Source organism: Heptranchias perlo, chromosome 8, assembly GCF_035084215.1.
Source record: "Heptranchias perlo isolate sHepPer1 chromosome 8, sHepPer1.hap1, whole genome shotgun sequence".
Lineage (NCBI taxonomy): Eukaryota > Metazoa > Chordata > Chondrichthyes > Hexanchiformes > Hexanchidae > Heptranchias > Heptranchias perlo.
Window position 1 is genome coordinate 91251392 of NC_090332.1, and position 19949 is coordinate 91271340.

The following is a 19949-nucleotide window of genomic DNA, read 5'->3' on the forward strand; positions in this document are numbered from 1 at the left end:
TTCTATTCTGAAGGGAATACAAGCCCAGTCTGTGCACTGGAGGGTTGAACTCTTTGCCAGATTTAAAGGACCTCATGCTACCAAACTCCACATCTTCCAGCCCAGTTTTGCCAAACTCCAGGATCATCCCGCTGGACTAGGAAAGTCCAGAGCTGCCCTAGAGGACCGTTAAACCCGATTCACCCTCCCTACTACTGCTAAATACTAGATAGTTATCTCCAATTGGGTGCACCTTGTTTTACATGTGCTGTTTATTCCTAATGTATATGGCAGCAGGGAAAATCCAGAATTCTTTTGAGTACAAGTGGATTTTGACTGACTCAGTCACTATAAAATCAGTGGCACTGATGTTATCCCCTATCCTCGGAGTCACTGTGAGCAATGTTAGGAGTGAACTAGTGTATTTTAAATACTTTATACTAACGACGGAAGTGTTCACAAAACATTGGTGTCGGTCGGAGGAGAAACCAAACGTGAGTCAACTGCATTTTCCCAGCTGGTTTCAAACTGGAAATAATTTGCAAATCACTATATGCAAATCCTAACACCACCAGTACAATTCTTTTTAAAGACATTCATGCTAAAAATGCAAATACATAATCAGTAGTTAATGCCTATTTATATGCAAGTCAAATGATTTAAATTGAAACTGGGTATTACAATTCAAATTGGAAATAGCAAATTACATATCAAGTTCCACACTGTCCAAATATATGCAGAGTAAGAACACTGCATCTTAAAACCACTGACATCTTTTGCACCTTTCCCCTTCCACCCTCTCCCCACCTAAAAAATATACTAAACAGCAGCCCGATCTCCCAAATCAACCAAGGCCAAACAATGAAAAACATAGCCTGGGGTGGAGGGAATTTGGGGGAGAGAAAAAGGGAATGCGGGGGGGAAGAGAGGAGAGGAAGGGAAGGGGGAGAGGAGGAGGGGAAGAAGGGGAAGAGGGAGGGGAGGAGGGGAAGGGGGAGAGGAGGAGGGGAAGGGAAGGGGGAGAGGGGAAGGGGGGAGAGAGGAGGGGGAGAGAGGAGGGGAAGGGAAGGGGAGAGGAGGGGAAGGGAAGGGAGAGGAAGGGAAGGGAGAGGAGAGGAAGAGGAGGGGGGGGAGAGGAAGAGGAGGGGGGGGAGAGGAAGAGGAGGGGGGGGAGAGGAAGAGGAGGGGGGGGAGAGGAAGAGGAGGGGGGGGAGGAAGAGGAGGGGGGGGAGGAAGAGGAGGGGGGGGAGAGGAAGAGGAGGGGGGGGAGAGGAAGAGGAGGGGGGGGGAGAGGAAGAGGAGGGGGGGAGAGGAAGAGGAGGGGGGGAGAGGAAGAGGAGGGGGGGAGAGGAAGAGGAGGGGGGGAGAGGAAGAGGAGGGGGGGGGGAGAGGAAGAGGAGGGGGGGGGGAGAGGAAGAGGAGGGGGGGGGAGAGGAAGAGGAGGGGGGGGGAGAGGAAGAGGAGGGGGGGGGGGGAGAGGAAGAGGAGGGGGGGGGGGGAGAGGAAGAGGAGGGGGGGGGGGGGAGAGGAAGAGGAGGGGGGAGAGGAAGAGGAGGGGGGAGAGGAAGAGGAGGGGGGGGAAGGAATGGGAAGAGAAAGGGGGAGAGGCACATGTTTTGTAATAAATGTCACACAGATGATGGGCCCAATTAGCAAATCACCATCACATGGTTAAAATTATTTAAGTTAATTATTTGTTTTGAAAATTAGTCAAGATACTTTTCATGTTAATATTTATGGATATGTGGGATCTTGTTAGCATGTACTTGATTAAAGAGCATCCAAGATATAACTTGGTTTTATTGATACATATGCACCCACTTAATAATGGTTACACACCCTGTATTATACAGTTAGAGTTCTCCCCTCTCAAGTTTAAAGAATTGTATACTAGAGGATTTTGTGTTACATTTTCAATCATGCCAAGGATTATATTAACCAAGTTTATTTAGAGACAAGTCACTTAACAGGTTTTACAGACAAAATGGTACATTGTATATATTTTCCATTTAAAAACAATTTGGTCTTTTGATCTGAATAAATAAAACAGCAGGCACTTTTTCACATAAAAACACAGGAAGCACACATGCTTACATAGATTGGAGAACATCCAGCAACCTTTAATAGATTGGAAATAATCTGATACGAATCCAGAATTTTAAAAAGACTTCTGGATTTACTTACACTATCCACGCTAAAATTTAAATAGCATCAACTTTCCATTCAGAAATTAGATTTATTAAACAAAATCCATTTACATTCTTCTTTGAAGACATGAAATATCGGCCCTTCATGATGTACAGTACAATATAATCAAACATGATTGATAGTGAACCTCTAAAATTATGTGTAGACAAGATTTAAAGAGACAGCATCACTCTTACTGGCCTGCTGAAAATGTACAGTTTAACCATCTGTAATCTCGTTTCTATATAACATACCTGTTACTAGCCTACACTATACTGAATGGACCCCTCGATTGCCATCATCACCACAGTTTATTTTAACTGGGTCCATAATCATCTCCCAGGACTTCTTTTGATAGATTATTACGTCAGATAGCGAGAGTGCAGATTGACGAGTCTGTGAAATCATTATGTATGTTCAGTAAAATGTAGGATTCAGATCGGCCAACAGAACTGATATCATCTCTTCAACAAATACTCCTGGAGATATATAGATTCCTTTGGACCCATTATGCTTCACCCAGATTTCAGGTTTGTTACTTGGACATACATCTTCACATGCAGACTTTGCACAGCCTATTAGCATCATAACATCATCAAGTGTGCAAAATAAGATAACCCTTTACATCCAATGGAAATAAGCCTCAACCCTGTCAATCATTTTTTTCTTATGGCATTTTCGATTAACATTTCAACTCTGGATCCTGCAACTTGCTCCAGATTCTTATCATTTCTTGAGGATTTCTGCTGTGGACTAATATTAAATGTTTATATGCACAGGTATTTTGTCTATCTTTTTGCAGTATATCAAAAGTCCTGAAACCCTTATGCTTCTCTGGAGCAAGACCAAGTTTTCGAAGACACATTCCAGTATACACATCATCAATTGGATACAGTGCTACTTGATATGACACATTATGAAGTCTCTTTGCCAAGTATCCAGAGTACAGAAACCCACCACCACCGGCATAGGGAGGATAGACGCCTTCGAATATGCTCTCTGGAACATAGTACTTCAGTTTCTTCTCTCGATGAGGTCCAGCATTTGTAATAACATCACCAACAAACAGATCTTTGGCTTTGTCCTTATCCAATGTGTCCAAGTATTCCAGCATCTGTACTGTGTTTACAAAGACATCATCATCTCCTTTAAAAATGTATTGAACATCAGAGCATGATTTGCTTACCCACTCAAGAAACAACACTTCTTTTAGAGTTAGGTTAAAGAATGTGTCTCTATAGTCCCATAGAAGAATATCTTTGTGCTTGTTACTCTCAAATTGCAGCATATCTGAAAGGTTAGGAAATGCATCAGCTGCAGACGACTTCCCCAGTAAAAAGACCCGTACAACGGTCTTATTCCCTATAGTATCTTCACTTCCCCACGATTGACGGATGGCCTGCCTTCGATCAAAGTGCGATTCCAGTGATTTTATAGCCAGCAGTAGTACAGGTTTATTCTGGCATTTGGTTGGTTGGTCAATTATTAATGGATAACTCCTACATCTCAAGTATGTTAGAAAATCTTTGAAACGGTCAGGCAAAGTATCAAAATTACTGATCTCATCCTTTAACTTCGAATTACGTTCACATGTATACATAGTTGTAATGTTTAAGTTCTCCATCACAGATCTGTTGCGTAGAGCAGCTATAACAGGATTATACAGCTCATCCAATTTGTGCTGTTCTCGATTCCAGTAAGGCTTAATATGAACCACTGACATCCAAAATGCACGGTCAGAAATGATCACCTTTCTGCTAGAGTTTTTGTCTTGGTGGCCACTCCGTGAGATTTCTACCACTATATAAATGAAGAAGTTTACCATCATCATAATGCCCACCAGCTTTGTTCTTTTGCGTCCCACACTCATTTCTCATACCTGTAAAGAAAAATAAAACAGGTATTTACCAAATGGAGAGAAGCAGAATGCCAGCACAACTTCCCAACATGAGCGAGGATTGTTTCTACATAAACTGTATTAATGTGTACTCCCAGAACCCAAATAGCTAGCCAACTTGATATATCCCACAACTTTGAATTACTAAAAAACATTAACTTGATTTTTCATAAGACAATAGGGGACAGGATAGCTTCCGGAAACATCTTTAAATGCTGGCTACTGAAAGAGAACTCGAGACAAATGTATACATTTTTCTTTTTTTAAAAAATTCATTCATGGGATGTGGGCGTCGCTGGCGAGGCCGGCATTTATTGCCCATCCCTAATTGCCCTCGAGAAGGTGGTGGTGAGCCGCCTTCTTGAACCGCTGCAGTCCATGTGGTGAAGGTTCTCCCACAGTGCTGTTAGGAAGGGAGTTCCAGGATTTTGACCCAGCGACGATGAAGGAACGGCGATATATTTCCAAGTCGGGATGGTGTGTGACTTGGAGGGGAACGTGCAGGTGGTGTTGTTCCCATGTGCCTGCTGCTCTTGTCCTTCTAGGTGGTAGAGGTCGTGGGTTTGGGAGGTGCTGTCGAAGAAGCCTTGGCGAGTTGCTGCAGTGCATCCTGTGGATGGTACACACTGCAGCCACTGTGCTCCGGTGGTGAAGGGAGTGAATGTTTAGGGTCTAAGTCTATAGTTTTATTCTGTGGATAATTTCAATATGCCATGCCACATTCTAGTCACTAATATTTCCTCCAGATTTCTGATCCATTTTTACATTTAAAAGCAAACCCCAAGACAACACAATGGAGTTCCAACATTCTGCACTATAATTGTAGGGAGGTGGACTCACAGAGAGGATGAATAATACTGTTCGCATGCAGACTCTGCCGGAGAAAGCTCGTGCAGAGATATTATGGAAGAGAAAAATTGAGCACAAAAATAAAAATCACAATTAGAAAAAAACTTCAAAATTTTTTACACAACAGCAGCGCTAAAGTTAATGAAGTGATAACGCAGGAAAGATAAGGCCCTCCTCCCGGTCTTTGTTGGTGTTTAGAGGCAGTATTTTACTGGAAGAAAATCCTCTGACAATTGTTGCAAACCATATGCAGTGAACATGAAGTTTACACACATCACTCATATAATGTCATTCATTACACCTTTAATTGCGAGTCTGACCAATATATCAACAATATAAGTGCTAGCCTGTTCCAAACCCAGAGGGAGTCGAACACCTTTTCAGGTATCTCTAAGCCTTAAAGAAAAGAGTAAAATGGGCGACAGCAGCAAGTGTCTAGTGTCCACAGTTGTGTGTGCATCTTACTTATTTTTTTGCAGATTACAAGTTTATCTCATGGTAGTTTAAGCTTGAACATTTTCTAGAGACAAGCAGACGACAGCAAGGAGAGGCAGTGCATCCCATGGTAGGAAAAATGCAATTAGCAGATCACATAGAATGTACAGCACAGAAACAGGCCATTCGGCCCATCTGGTCTATGCCAGTGTTTATGCTCCACACGAGCCTCCTCTCTCCCTACTTCTCGAACATATCCTCTTATCGGAAGAACATGGCACTTTATATCGCAATTGGAAAAGAATCTAGTTTGTATAATCTGACACTTTACTTCTTTAAAATAGTTTTAAAAATTCAAACGAAAACCTGAAGGAGCTGCCCTGTCAAATTGCAGTCTTAATTTATATATTTAAATTAATCAGTGTAACACTCGACACACAACACAAGTAGCACCAAAAGATGAGCAGGTTCATGACGAGGGTAGAAATGCAAGTTTGAGATTTTCAATTGTACAAGATAACATTCCAATTCATAACATTATGTTGAAATATTTTCTATTAAAGGAAGTCAGTAAATGGTCAGACCAACAGTGACATTTTACTGTAACAATTACAAAATTACCTACAGTTTCACGGTCGTGTCCTTTCATTCAGTCCACAGATTTCTTCCCCCCCCCCCTTTTTTCTTCCAATTTTCTCCTCTCCCCTCCTTAATTGTTAACTTATTTCTGGCACATAGTTCCAGAGGCAGCCGTCATTCTCGGGTAGCACACTCAAACCGCTAGTGTGAACCAAGATAATGTCTGCAAACTACTCAATCACCCGGGGGAGGGACCATCAGGACCACGGATAATCTTGTCCTCACCCCCCAGGGGTTACTGGACAGAAATCAGGTGTTGTTCGCAGTGAGCAATTTTACCCTTTCTAATCATTGTAAGCAGTGTAGATAAAAACATAAAATTACAAAGGGATATTGATAGATTAGGTGAATGGGCAAAACTGTGGCAAATGGAATTCAATGTAGACAAATGTGAGGTCATCCACTTTGGATCAAAAAAGGATAGAACAGGGTACTTTCTAAATGGTAAAAAGTTAAAAACAGTGGATGTCCAAAGGGACTTAGGGGTTCAGGTACATAGATCATTGAAGTGTCATGAACAGGTGCAGAAAATAATCAAGAAGGCAAATGGAATGTTGGCCTTTCTATCTAGAGGACTGGAGTACAAGGGGGCAGAAGTTATGCTGCAGCTATACAAAACCCTGGTTAGACCGTACCTGGAGCACTGTGAGCAGTTCTGGGCACCGCACCTTCGGAAGGACATATTGGCCTTGGAGGGAGTGCAGCGTAGGTTTACTAGAATGATACCCGGACTTCAAGGGTTAAGTTACGAGGAGTGATTACACAAATTGGGGTTGTATTCTCTGGAGTTTTGAAGGTTAAGGGGTGATCTGATCAAAGTTTATAAGATATTAAGGGGAACGGATAGGGTGGATCGGGAGAGAAACTATTTCCGCTGGTTGGGGATTCTAGGAGTAGGGGGCACAGTCTAAAAATTAGAGCCAGACCTTTCAGGAGCGAGATTAGAAAACATTTCTACACACAAAGGGTGGTAGAAGTTTGGAACTCTCTTCCGCAAACGGCAATTGATACTAGCTCAATTGCTAAATTTAAATCTGAGATAGATAGCTTTTTGGCAACCAAAGGTATTAAGGGATATGGGCCAAAGGCAGGTATATGGAGTTAGATCACAGATCAGCCATGATCTTATCAAATGGCGGAGCAGGCACGAGGGGCTGAATGGCCTACTCCTGTTCCTATGATCCAGTGGCTCGAAGGCCAATTGAAGGACCTCTCCAGAGACCAGCTAACCTCCCACAGAATGAGGTTTGTCCGAGCACCTGCCTGATCTTACAGCTCTGTTACACACTCTGTAATAATGATAGTTGCTTCATATGCATTCTAACAGGGTTACACATGGATTAAAAAAAACCTTTCAAAACATTCACTCTGTGGTTGGAATGTTTTCTTGTACAATTGAAAATCTCAGACTTGCATTTCCACTCTCATCATGAACCTGCTCATCTTTTGGTGCTACTTGTGTTGTGTCCAGTGTTACACTGATTAATTTTTCTCTTCAATTGTACATTATAAAATGGCAAGAATGATTTACAAGGAGACAATAAAAGCATGGCAAAGAGAAATGTAAACAAAAGAAAACGTGGCCTGCTGAAGGCCGTTTGTCTGTTCTACAGTGAAGGTAAGGGTGTAATCAAGATGAGGAAAACCAAAAATAGATTTCCCTGGAAGGGCCGAATTCCAATGAGGGCTCAGAACATCAGCACTTCCTCTACCAGAGGAAATAGGCACAGCTGAGATTGACAGTACTCTGCATATGGAAACTGGAGGGAATACATTACCTCTTACAACTAGTTCACGTTGCAGGGAATGAACATCCCAGTCAGATTGCTCAAAGCAGTTCTGCCCAGAAGTAAATGACCAAAAGGAGGGTCCAATGGCAGAACTGCACCAGAATCTTGGGGAAATCTCCACAGGAATCCCAAAGAAATGTGGCAGGAGGGTACTCACTCCTTTATGGTCTTAACACACTCAATTACATTTAAACATGCACCACTCCAGACACAAGACTCATTCGACCATCTCTTCTACTCTCACTTCACTGACGCCCTTTCTTCTCCCATAAACAGGGGGCGGGAATGTCACCAGAATACCTACAGTAGCAGTCCTGCTTGTAGTTAACACAAAAGAACGTGATTTCCTTCCAAATGCTGTGCATTATATCATCTGCATTACTTCCAGTTCCGTTTTCCAACAATTTCCTGCATATAAAACAAATAAATCAAACACTGAAAAGTAATGAAAAAGTCACACTCAAAGTTTGAGGAGAAATTAAAGAAATGATCGTCAATGCTAAATCCAGAATTGTATCCTAATGGCTTTATTGGGAGGAGACAATTCTAGATTTAATACAATCTCCCTGTGGGTCCTGCACATTTTAGTGTTTACAAAATAAATGGCATTAGTTTTCAGCCAACAAAGTACTTTCATCTTCACTCCGAAATAAATTTTTTAAAAAATGCCTCCCATTTCCCATTAACTTCAATGAAGTTTACGTTGCATAGTATTATAGATTAAAATCAAATTTAAAGATGTTACCTTTTATTGTAGTATTGAACTTAGAAACATTTGCAAATGTTTGTTGCATTTCAACAGGTCAATATCAATTTAGCCACCAAATGGGAAGAGGCAAAGTCTGGACTTAATGTCTCCCTCACATTACATCACTGAAAACTGTACAGCAACAGGTTAACTGACACCTTAGGTTGCAAATAAAGTTGTTGAAATATTTGTTATGCCAAATAACATATCTCAAGACTTCTAGTCAAAAGCATCTAGAGGAAGTATAGAAAAATACAGCAATGGTAAGTGACAAAAACACATGGAAAGGGACAACAGGAAGCAAGTGGAGACTAGTACAGTAAATGTACCAAGTGACAATACAGCTCGTTCACCGGGTATATCAGGAGCTCGACATTTTACTTGCACGGAAAAGTTGGCTTACAGAAGAACTAAACCACAAACATTCCCGAAGAAAAAAAGCCGACCAAGATAAAGGTTAAAAATGCTTTCAAAATAGTGATAAAAACAGTATCAAAAAATAGGGAACGCTCAATTGCTAGGATTTTATTCACTTGCTCTCCAGTATGGGGAAGCATAAAGTCGATGAAGAGGACACAAGAAATGAATGCAGAATGAGGAAAGAGCAGTCCAATGCTAAACCCAAAGTTCCCCTGTGCTAAGCTTCTCTTATTGCAGAGACGAGGCTTATTGGAAAGTTTTTTAAAAAACCACAAAAACAAACTTCCTTTGATCAATATTGTACAATATTGAGAGCAGTTATTAAACTGGTTTCAAACAGCAACTCCAGTAAATTGTGGAACGGCATAACCAAGAGGTTGGGTGAAAGTCTTGATTCATATTATGATTATTGCAGTTTAATTAGGCCACTGTAAGGACATGACAGCTCACTACATTCTGTCATTGTCATTTGCTGCACCCAGCATTTTAAATTAACACAGTGGCAGAATCAAATTCAGATGGATTGCATCAATGTTCATGTGCACATCCCAAAATCAAATGGGCAGCACGGAAGTATATCATCCATATACCATTCTGTGCATATGCCTCATGGACACTATTGACGGAGGGAGCAGGAATTGTAAAAAGGAGTATATGTATCTCAAAAATATTTATAGTAATGGATTTCTTGTAGTAGTGCTTGTAGTAAGGCACAGAGTGTAATATCACAGAACGTGAGCCCATTAAATCACAAGAACCGTCCCTCCTGTTCGCCACATCAGGGCGACTCTCCCCCGCCCTCCTTCTCTGTTTCCACCAAAACAGCATGTGTCCTCATTCCACAGGTTCTCGATGTCTCCTTGCCCTTCCCTCTTCTCGACTCCCCTATAGGCTCTCTCTAAGCCCCCTACTCTCTGTCCTCCATCAGGGTCTCTTCCCATTTCTCTAACCCAAATCAAGATGATCTTGCCTTGCCCAAACAACAGAAACAGCATTGCTCTCATCTCCCTGTTTGTGGGCCTGCAGCATTGCTGGGATAAGGTTGGGCACATGTTCAGAGACTCATTTCTGTGCATCCACATGTATATTTCTCCCTAATCTCCCCTTCATTTCCTTGGCTTTCTCCTCCTCTATTTCTCATTTATTTTAAACTTTCTCTCTTCTTGCTTTACCTCACGCCTATGTTTCTGCAACACTTTCTCCTCATTACTGCACATAATCCAGGCTGACCTTTCAGTGCAGTACTGAGAGAATGCTGCACTGCTGGAGGTGCCGTCTTTCAGGTAACACATTAAACCAAGGCCCAGTTTTTCCTCTCGGGTGGATGTAAAAGATCTCCTAGCTCTTTTCGAAGTAGAGCAGGGGGTTCTCCCCGGTGTCCTGGCCAAAATTCCATCCTCAATAAATGCAAAAAAAAGATAATTGATGTTTGTGGGATCTTGCTGTGTGCAAGCTGTCTGTCCTGTTTCCTACATTACAAAAGTGACTACACTTCAAAAGCACTTCATTGGCTGTGAAGCACTTTGGGGCATCCTGAGATTGTGAAAGGCAAGATAGAAATACGAGTTGTTTCTTTATTTCCTGCACTGTTTTGTTCTGCCGTAGAGGACGATTTCAGAATGGGAGGTGTAGCAAAAGACAGCGGGCTAAGGGAAAAAAAATTGGGAAAGTGAATGAAGAGGGGGGGGGGTGGGGGGTAAGCAAAGCAGGGTAATCTTGCTGGGGGAATGCTCTGCGGAAGTCCAGCACCCCGAGGAAGGGAGGCCAATGCTCTTGCGAATGTTTTTTTTTGGGAGGAGAAAATTAGCTCCTGAAGAAATCCATGATTTCTTCCGAGATCTAGAGTCCTGGGGACACCAAACAAATTTACATCACATTTTGCCTGATTGCCAGCAAGGTGTCTCCAGAATGTTCCAGTAGGGTTAGTCGGCAGGTGGACAAATGGAGAGAAGTTATTCCAGCTGGGCTTATGGGCAAGCTTGTGATTCTTCAAAAATATACTGGCCAAGAATTTGCTGGAAAAATAACAGTGAGTTCATGATGCAAACATAACTGGAGGGGAAGGGTGAGGGGAAAAAAAACTCACGGCACTGACCGCGGGGCGCCCCCCTCCCCCGAGACTCCGCGGGGCGCCCCCCCTCCCCCGAGACTCCGCGGGGCCCCTCCCCCGAGACGCCCCCCCTCCCCCGAGACGCGCCCCCTCCCCCGAGACCCTCTGCTCCAGCTAATGCTGAGCCATTTGGTGATGAATATTTGCTGGATTGTGATTGGGAGAGAGGTTTTGTATAATATTATTAATGAAGAAAACAAATAAAAACATTGAACTCCGGGGAGGATCTTCGATCAACTTGACGGAGGAGGCGGTCACGGCCCACGGCACAGAAATATATACACTGATTGAACTTTTCCAAGGAGCCTGGTGTTCAGTCATTTCAGTGGAACAGATATACTGGGATGACACTGGGCAAGTGACTCCGTATTAATGTAAAAATGGTCTGTAATAGAAGCCTATCCCTTGTTTATAACAGTTTGAACATCGTGTTAACTGCCAATTGCTGAAATAGGATTGCTAATGCAATGGGATATCTACTGGCACTGTGAGGCATTTATTCCTGGTTAGTTCTTTCTGGCTTTACTCTTCTGCTATCCAGAAAGTAAATTCTCATCTTTATTATTCCTGACAAGAGGTTTGTGCACCAGGAGGTGTATTGGGAACTCAAGCACACACCTGCTCTGCAGCTCCCACATCTGTATATCCATTCATTTTAATGGACAGAAAATCATGGGGAACTGATTGGTGATACCCACTCCTGGTGGTGTGAAATTCTGGGCCAGGAGTGCAAAATACAAAAAATTACCCTCCGTTGTACAGAAATTTTAAATGAAAATTGACAGTTCCTTTCACTTTTTTAATCACAGTTTACGAAAGCAGTTGAAGACTTAACATCTGCAATCAGTCCCATCATCAATGTTTTGGAACAATGTTCGAGGAGAATTCCTTGTCCAATACTATTCACATCTGTCCCATCCATTAAAATGGTTTAAAATAAAGTTTTGTAGGAAAAGTTCTTGCATTCTTCCCTCAGCTGATAAGTTAAACAACTGCCGTTTATGGTTTTGTATTTAAGTATAATTCTGGAACCTGCTCCCATGTCATAATTCCTCATCAATCTGCAGAACTCTCATTGGCACAACTTCACATCTTTGGCTCCTCTTCTAAAAGTGTATATTTGGTAGTGAATGGAAGTGGGGCAATCACTTCAGGACTGCTCGAGTCCCAGTTAGGACAGGAAGGGAAGAATGCTCAAATTATGATCAAGGCCCTTGTGTCAGGACGGTCAGCACTTGTATCACTCCTCATGTTCTCAACACCAATTCAGCCGAGTCAATTAAAGGCAGTCCAACACTCCTGCACACTTTTGGTAGATTCACAAAGACAAAAACACATTTATCACAGACCTATGTCTGTCTCTCCTCCCTGAAGATCTCCCCCTGATCTGAAACATTGGGTTACTTAATCAGGGACACCTGTGATGACTTTTATTGGGAGCCTTGCTGACGTCCCCATCCCCTCTCCATGATCCTTGTACCTTAAAATAGTAGATGCCCGCATCTTCACACAATTTACAAACATTTAGCATCCGCTGTTCTGTACAGCACAGTGGCAATGAAGGAGTGATAACTGAACATCTCAATGCTACATATCTGAACTCATTTGATTAAACAACTTCAACACATGCTGCCATAGCATTTCAGCTCGGCTACTACCCAGTCAGAAGCTCACAGGTTCCAGAAATCTGAACACAATCTAAGCTGACATACTAGTGTAGTACTGAGGGAGTGCTGCATTGTTGGAGGTGCCGTTCTCCAGAAAGAAATTAACTGGTCATTTATCTTACAGCTCTTTTTAGGACATTCCTGCCATAGAATGGTTGCCACATTTGCCTACAGAACAGTCACTGATTCATTGAGATGAGCTTTCGGATATTTCTGACATTATTAAAGGTGCTTCAAAGGCAAGTTCTTATTCTTCTTTAGTAGAATAACATAAATGACACACGTGACTGTGGATTCTTTAAATATGACATTACATCACTGTTAACCTTACTGAAAATTTGCAATGAGTGTAACTTCTGTTTACTGTGTTTGTGCATTCAACGAGCACTCAGTCCCCTCAGATACCATGAAGTTGCAATATGCCACGACTGAAGTGTTAAGAAAATAATTACAATGTCATGGCCATTCCAGCCCTTTCAATTGTAGCTGTCCGCTCAAATCTCATTCCCCTTCCTTTCTGCATTTTTACCTTGCATCTACTAAAAGCATCTTCAACAGACACTGGCCAGCCAGAAGTTAAACAGACACTGTTCTAGGCACAAATTATTTATTGAGGAATGATTTCAGGAGTCTTCTGAAAAGGCAGATATCAAACATCTTTCAATAGATCAATTGATTACGCTGCGTTACCTGACCTCAGCTGAGGTGGTGGTAAGGACATGACACTGAGCCTGAAGGAGGGGAACTCATTCATCAAATGAACCCGGGTTACAGTGGACACGTGAGGGGAGATTGTCTTCAGGTCCGATATTCTCCATTGTCAAATCGTTTCCAAGATTATACATGAAGAATTGTCACTTTGGTGAGATATCAGAGACCAAGTCATGTTCAGATCAGACCCCAGCAGGGGTTAACATTTTTAGAAACAAAGATGGGAGGAAACTGACAACCCCACCGGCCAAAACAGCTGAATTGGTAACTCTACCCCTTTAAAAGTTGCACATCTGCATTAGTATTATGTACCAGGTGTGCCACACGCATACACTGGGGAGTATCTTAGTACACATGCATTATACTGGATGCCTAATTAACCAACATACACATCCTTGAACAAGTAATGGTAGCCAACTAATACTTTCATAATTAATCAATTCCACCTTGCTGAGTAAACCATGGTTATTGATTAATGAGGAGTATTGGTACTTGGCTGCCATCAATCGCACTTTATGTAAGGTTTCAATGAAGTATTTTAACCTATGCTCAAGGATAGAACTGCGAAATTCACCCATTCACACCCATGCAGTGTAAGTAGACAATACAACTTGTACTCTGCCATCTGCACTCAATATGTCACATGAATACCCGCTCCAGATTGTCATTCACTTAAGGACATTTTCAGCCAAGGTCATTAAAAGCAGAGCAAAAAGGATAATCCCCAACCTAAGAACATTGAGCTACAAAGACAGACTTGATGACTAGGGCTTGTACTCAATGGAGAGACCGTTTAATAACAGAATGAGGGGCCACCCATTTAAGCTAACGAAGCAGGGAATGAACTTGGATATCTAAAAGTTTTGCTGTTCCTGGAATATGATTGACCTTTGGAACAGGATTCAAGAGGACATAGTAGACGGATTCCTTATAAATCTTCAAGATGACAACAGACAGACTGCTGGAAAAAGAGGCGATCACAGTTTATAGACATTAGAAGTAAATCATTTTAGATAATAATTAATGGGTTTGGGACCTCCTGAAGCTGTCCTGATTGTTAATATTCCTCTTCGATCACTCATGGGCAGACGACTCATCAAGAGGCAATGGGCGTCTCCCAGAAGCTCGGGTGGAGAAGGTTGGTATATGGGAGTGAATGTACCACAGATGCAGCTGAACACGTGTTGGCCTGATGGCTTTTAATCTTTGACACATTGGGGATAGGATCAGGTGCCTGTTAAATAACTCACGAACATTCACAGTCTAGGATCATACATGGGCACTTGGACAAGGTAGGGCAGAATAATGACAGCTATAAAATTGCAATTGAAGCAGGGATTTGGTAATGCATGGACGAACAAACTAGAGGCCAGGGGTTCAGGCAAACTAGAAATGGGCAATAAATGTTGAGGGGAGGGAGAGAGTAAAACATTTCAGTAAATAAACACTCAATTGCTGCTTTGAATGTTGATGTAATATATAAACATAACTAAATAAAATATTCACTTCAAGTACTTCACGTGACAAACATAAAATATCTCCTGTGTTTCAAGCTAGAGATCCTTCAATATTTAGTAAAAATATTTTTATACAATCCAAATTGGCATTGTATGTATGGTATTTATTCACAGATAAGTGGTAAATGGGAATAAAGACCACATATAGAACACTGCTAAACGTGCTCAACAAAGCTGCTCAACTAGGGTTTTGTACAATAAAATTAGACATCACGACTTGTTTCCTTTCAAGAGCAGGTCAGAGGCTGGGTATTCTGTGGCGAGTGACTCACCTCCTGACTCCCCAAAGCCTTTCCACCATCTACAAGGCACAAGTCAGGAGTGTGATGGAATACTCTCCACTTGCCTGGATGAGTGCAGCTCCAACAACACTCAAGAAGCTCGACACCATCCAGGACAAAGCAGCCCGCTTGATTGGCACCCCATCCACCACCCTAAACATTCACTCCCTTCACCACCGGCGCACAGTGGCTGCAGTGTGCACCATCCACAGGATGCACTGCAGCAACTCGCCAAGGCTTCTTCGACAGAACTTCCCAAACCCGCGACCTCTACCACCTAGAAGGACAAGAGCAATTAGGGATGGGCAATAAATGCCAGCCTTGCCAGCGACGCCCACATCCCGTGAACGAATAAAAAAAAAAGAGCAGCAGGCACATGGGAACAACACCACCTGCACGTTCCCCTTCAAGTCACACACCATCCCGACTTGGAAATATATCGCCGTTCCTTCATCGTCGCTGGGTCAAAATCCTGGAACTCCCTTCCTAACAGCACTGTGGGAGAACCTTCACCACACGGACTGCAGCGGTTCAAGAAGGCGGCTCACCACCACCTTCTCGAGGGCAATTAGGGATGGGTTCCCTCAGTACCAACCCGCCGACACTGCAGCGCTCCCCCAGTACATTTAAGACAGAGGGGGGGTGGGGGGGGAGATAGTTGATAAACTAATCAAACTTAAAGAGGATAAAACCCCTGGTCCGGATGGATTGCATCCACGAATATTAAAAGAAATTAGGGAAGAGATAGCAGAGGCACGATTACATATATACAAAAATTCATTAGAAAAGGGAATAGTGCCAGAGGACTGGCAGACAGCTAATGTTATTCCTATATTTAAAAAGAGAGATAGAACAAGACCAGTTAGCTTAACATCGGTGGTAAGAAAGATAATGGAATCTTTACTCAAAGATGTAATAGAGAAAAATCTAGAAGCCGAAAATATAATAAAGAATAGTCAACATGGATTTCGGAAGGGAAGGTCATGTTTGACCAACCTTATTGAATTCTGAGAAGTAACAGAAAGGGTAGACAAGGGTAGTGCAGTAGATGTAATATATTTGGATTTTCAAAATGCCTTCGCTAAGGTGCCGCATTGTAGACTCATGATTAAGGTCAGAGCATGTGGAGCCAGGGGACAGGTAGCAGAATGAATCGCAAGTTGGCTACAAAACAGAAAACAGAGAGTAGGGGTTAAAGGTAGTTACTCAGACTGGCAAAAGGTGGGAAGTGGTGTTCCACAAGGATCGGAGCTGGGACCACTGTTGTTCACCATTTATATAAACGATTTGGACTCTAGAATCGGAAGGACAATCTTAAGATTTGCAAAGACACCAAATTGGGAGGTTAATACAAAGGAAGACAGTGGGGAAATACAAGAGGGCATTAATAAACCAGCAGAACGGGCGTGTAATTAGCAAATGAATTTCAATATAGTTAAGTGTGAGGTGGTGCATTTTGCTGGAGGAATAAGGAGGCCTCACACTGCTTGGATAATAAGAGTCTAAATGGTGTTGAGGAGCAGAGGGACCTGGGGTACAGATATAAAAATCACTAGAAGTAGCGACGCAGGTTAATAGGACTGTTAAAAAAAAAGCAAACCAAGCACTGGGTTCATTTCCAGAGGGATAGAATTGAAAAAGCAGAGAAATTATGTTAAACTTGTATAGAACCTTGGTTAGATCCCACAGAGTACTGTGAACAGTTCTGGTCCCCATATTATAAAAAAGATAGAGGTACTGGAGAAGGTGCAAAAAAGATGCACTAGGCTGATACCAGAAATGAGGGGTTATCCCTATCAGGAAAGGCTGAGGCTCTTTTCTCTAGAAAAGAGAAGACTGAGGGGTGACCTGATCGAGGTCTTTAAGGTTATGAAAGGGTTTGATAAGATAGACGTAGAGAAGATGTTTCCACTTGTGGGGGAGACCGGAACTAGGGGTCATAAATATAAGATAGTCACTAATAAATCCAATCGGGAATTCAGGAGAAACTTCTTTGCCCAGAGAGTGGTTAAAATAAGGAACTCGCTCCCACAAGGAGTAGTTAAACTGATGAGCATCGATGCATTAAGGGGAAGCTCGATAAACACATGAGGGAGAAAGGAATAAAAGGGTATCCTGAAAGAGTGAGATGAAGAGGAATAGGAGGAGGCTCGCGTGGAGTACGGCTCAGTTGGGCCGAATGGCCTGTTTCTGTGCTGTACATTCTATATAATTCTATGTCCTTCTCAAGTCTTTATTCATAACCGTAGCCCCTGACTCCTTGTAACATCCTAGTAAATCTATGCTGCACCTTGTTCAAATCCATAGAACAGTATTTTCACACCAGTTTACTCTGTCTAGTGGGGATATCTTGGGGTTGACTGTAATTTCCAGACTCCATGTATACAAAACCATAAGACAGCAGGTCTCCATCACAAGAATTTTAAATATTACTTTGTATCTGCATTTCCTTACATACAACTTGCATGCTCTGACAAAACCCCAAACTGTTGCTGACTTTTTTTTATTGTTGTAAAAACTTCCAGCAATTTCCCAGAAATGTATATATGCATTGCTTCCAGTGATAACGGTCACAATTATAAACTCTAGAAACAGTGCATTAATATACAGCCACTTTAGAAACATTGTGCGAGTGGTTACAGTATTGACAAGTACATGTAACGTTAAAAGAATCAAAATGAAGGTATTCGAAGCTGAAAGCCACAAGTACGGGGAACTACAGGCCAGTGAGCCTAACATCAGTGGTAGGAAAATTATTGGAAAAAATTCTGAAGGACAAAATTAGTCTCCACTTGGAGAAGCAAGGATTAATCAGGGATAGTCAACATGGCTTTGTCAAGGGAAGATCATGTCTGACTAATTTGATTGAATTTTTTGAGGGAGTGACTAGGCGTGTGGATGAGGGTAACGCAGTGGATGTGGTATACATGGATTTCAGTAAGGCCTTCGATAAAGTCCCCCACAGGAGACTGGTCAAGAAGGTACGAGCCCATGGAATCCAGGGTGCCTTGGCACTTTGGATACAAAACTGGCTTAGTGGCAGAAGGCAGAGGGTGATGGTCGAAGGTTGTTTTTGTGACTGGAAGCCTGTGGCCAGTGGGGTACCACAGGGATCGGTGCTGGGTCCCTTGCTGTTTGTGGTCTACATTAATGACTTGGATATGAATGTAAAAGGTATGATCAGTAAGTTCGCTGATGATACAAAGATTGGTAGGGTGGTAAATAGTGAGGAGGATAGCCTCAGTCTGCAGGACGATATAGATGGGTTGGTCAGATGGGCGGAACAGTGGCAAATGGAATTTAACCCAGAAAAGTGCGAGGTGATGCACTTTGGAGGGACTAACAAGGCAAGGGAATACACAATGAATGGGAGGACCCTAGGCAAGACAGAGGGTCAGAGGGATCTTGGTGTGCAAGTTCACAGATCCCTGAAGGCGGCGGAACAGGTAGATAAGGTGGTAAAGAAGGCATATGGGATACTTGCCTTTATTAGCCGAGGCATAGAATATAAGAGCAAGGAGGTTATGATGGAGCTGTATAAAACACTGGTTAGGCCACAGCTGGAGTACTGTGTGCAGTTCTGGTCGCCACACTACAGGAAGGATGTGATCGCTTTGGAGAGGGTGCAGAGGAGATTCACCAGGATGTTACCAGGGCTGGAGCGCTTCAGCTATGAAGAGAGACTGGGAAGATTGGGTTTGTTTTCCTTGGAGCAGAGGAGGCTGAGGGGGGACATGATTGAGGTGTACAAAATTATGAGGGGCACAGATAGGATGGATACTAAGGAGCTTTTTCCCTTTGTTGAGGACATAGATTCAAGGTAAAAGGCGGGAGGTTTAGAGGGGATTTGAGAAAGAACTTTTTCACCCAGAGGGTGGTTGGAGTCTGGAACTCACTGCCTGAAAGGGTTGTGGAGGCAGGAACCCTCACAACATTCAAGAAGCATTTGGATGAGCACTTGAAATGCCATAGCATACAAGGCTACGGACCAAATGCTGGAATATGGGATTAGAGTAGACAGGGCTGATGGCCGGCACGGACACGATGGGCCGAAGGGCCTCTATCCGTGCTGTATGACTCTATGACTCTAAGTACGTCCTTTTTCTGCCTCCACTTTAAAATTTAATCGGTGAACAGGATAGGTGTTAAATGCGGTTACAAGTGGAATAAACATAAAAATTCTACCAGCGCAAAGTATTAGCATGTACAGAAATAAATTTTGCGTTTTATTTAAATCAATTTACAAAGTGATTGAGTGAAGTTTTAATTGTTCACAATGTACTGAAGCTAAAATAACCTTGATACAAGGAAAAGATGTGGTGATTGGCTGTATGTTTCTTAATACACGAGAAACGTTGTGCAAGCTGCAAGTTACAACATTGGCCAGAATAGAGTATTACAGTACATGTACATCACGTAACGTTACAAAGCAAATCAATTCCAAGACATCGGAGCTAAAACTTACAAATGGACATTTTACACATTATACAACCAATTGCATTTATATAGCACCTATAACAGAAGATGACCCAAGGAACTTTACAAATGCTGAACCCTGGAGCAAGAGTGGGAGAGGTGACCAAAAGCTTGATTGACATGCTGAGTTTTGGGAAGGTTTTTAAATATGGTTTCAGAAGTCGAGTTCCAGAGAATAGGGCCAAGACGTTTGAATACTAATTGTATCCATGTGATTGATATCATTTAGTATTAATTGTATTC

General features: G+C 42.4%; 1 protein-coding gene across 2 annotated transcripts in view; it reads right to left on the minus strand.

Moving 5' to 3' along the window:
• Positions 1 to 1908: 1908 nt before the first annotated feature.
• Positions 1909 to 19949, minus strand: part of b3gnt2b (UDP-GlcNAc:betaGal beta-1,3-N-acetylglucosaminyltransferase 2b) — a 44104-nt gene continuing 26063 nt past the window's right edge. The window contains exons 2-3 of one of the 2 annotated variants that reach the window (XM_067989532.1): positions 8081 to 8184; positions 1909 to 4045 (exon numbers count right to left, since the gene is read on the minus strand). In XM_067989532.1, the coding sequence (XP_067845633.1) occupies positions 2849 to 4036 (1188 nt within the window). In that variant the 5' untranslated portion in view covers positions 4037 to 4045; positions 8081 to 8184 and the 3' untranslated portion in view covers positions 1909 to 2848. The remainder of the gene's footprint in view (positions 4046 to 8080; positions 8185 to 19949) is intronic. The other variant, XM_067989533.1, reaches the window with a different exon arrangement.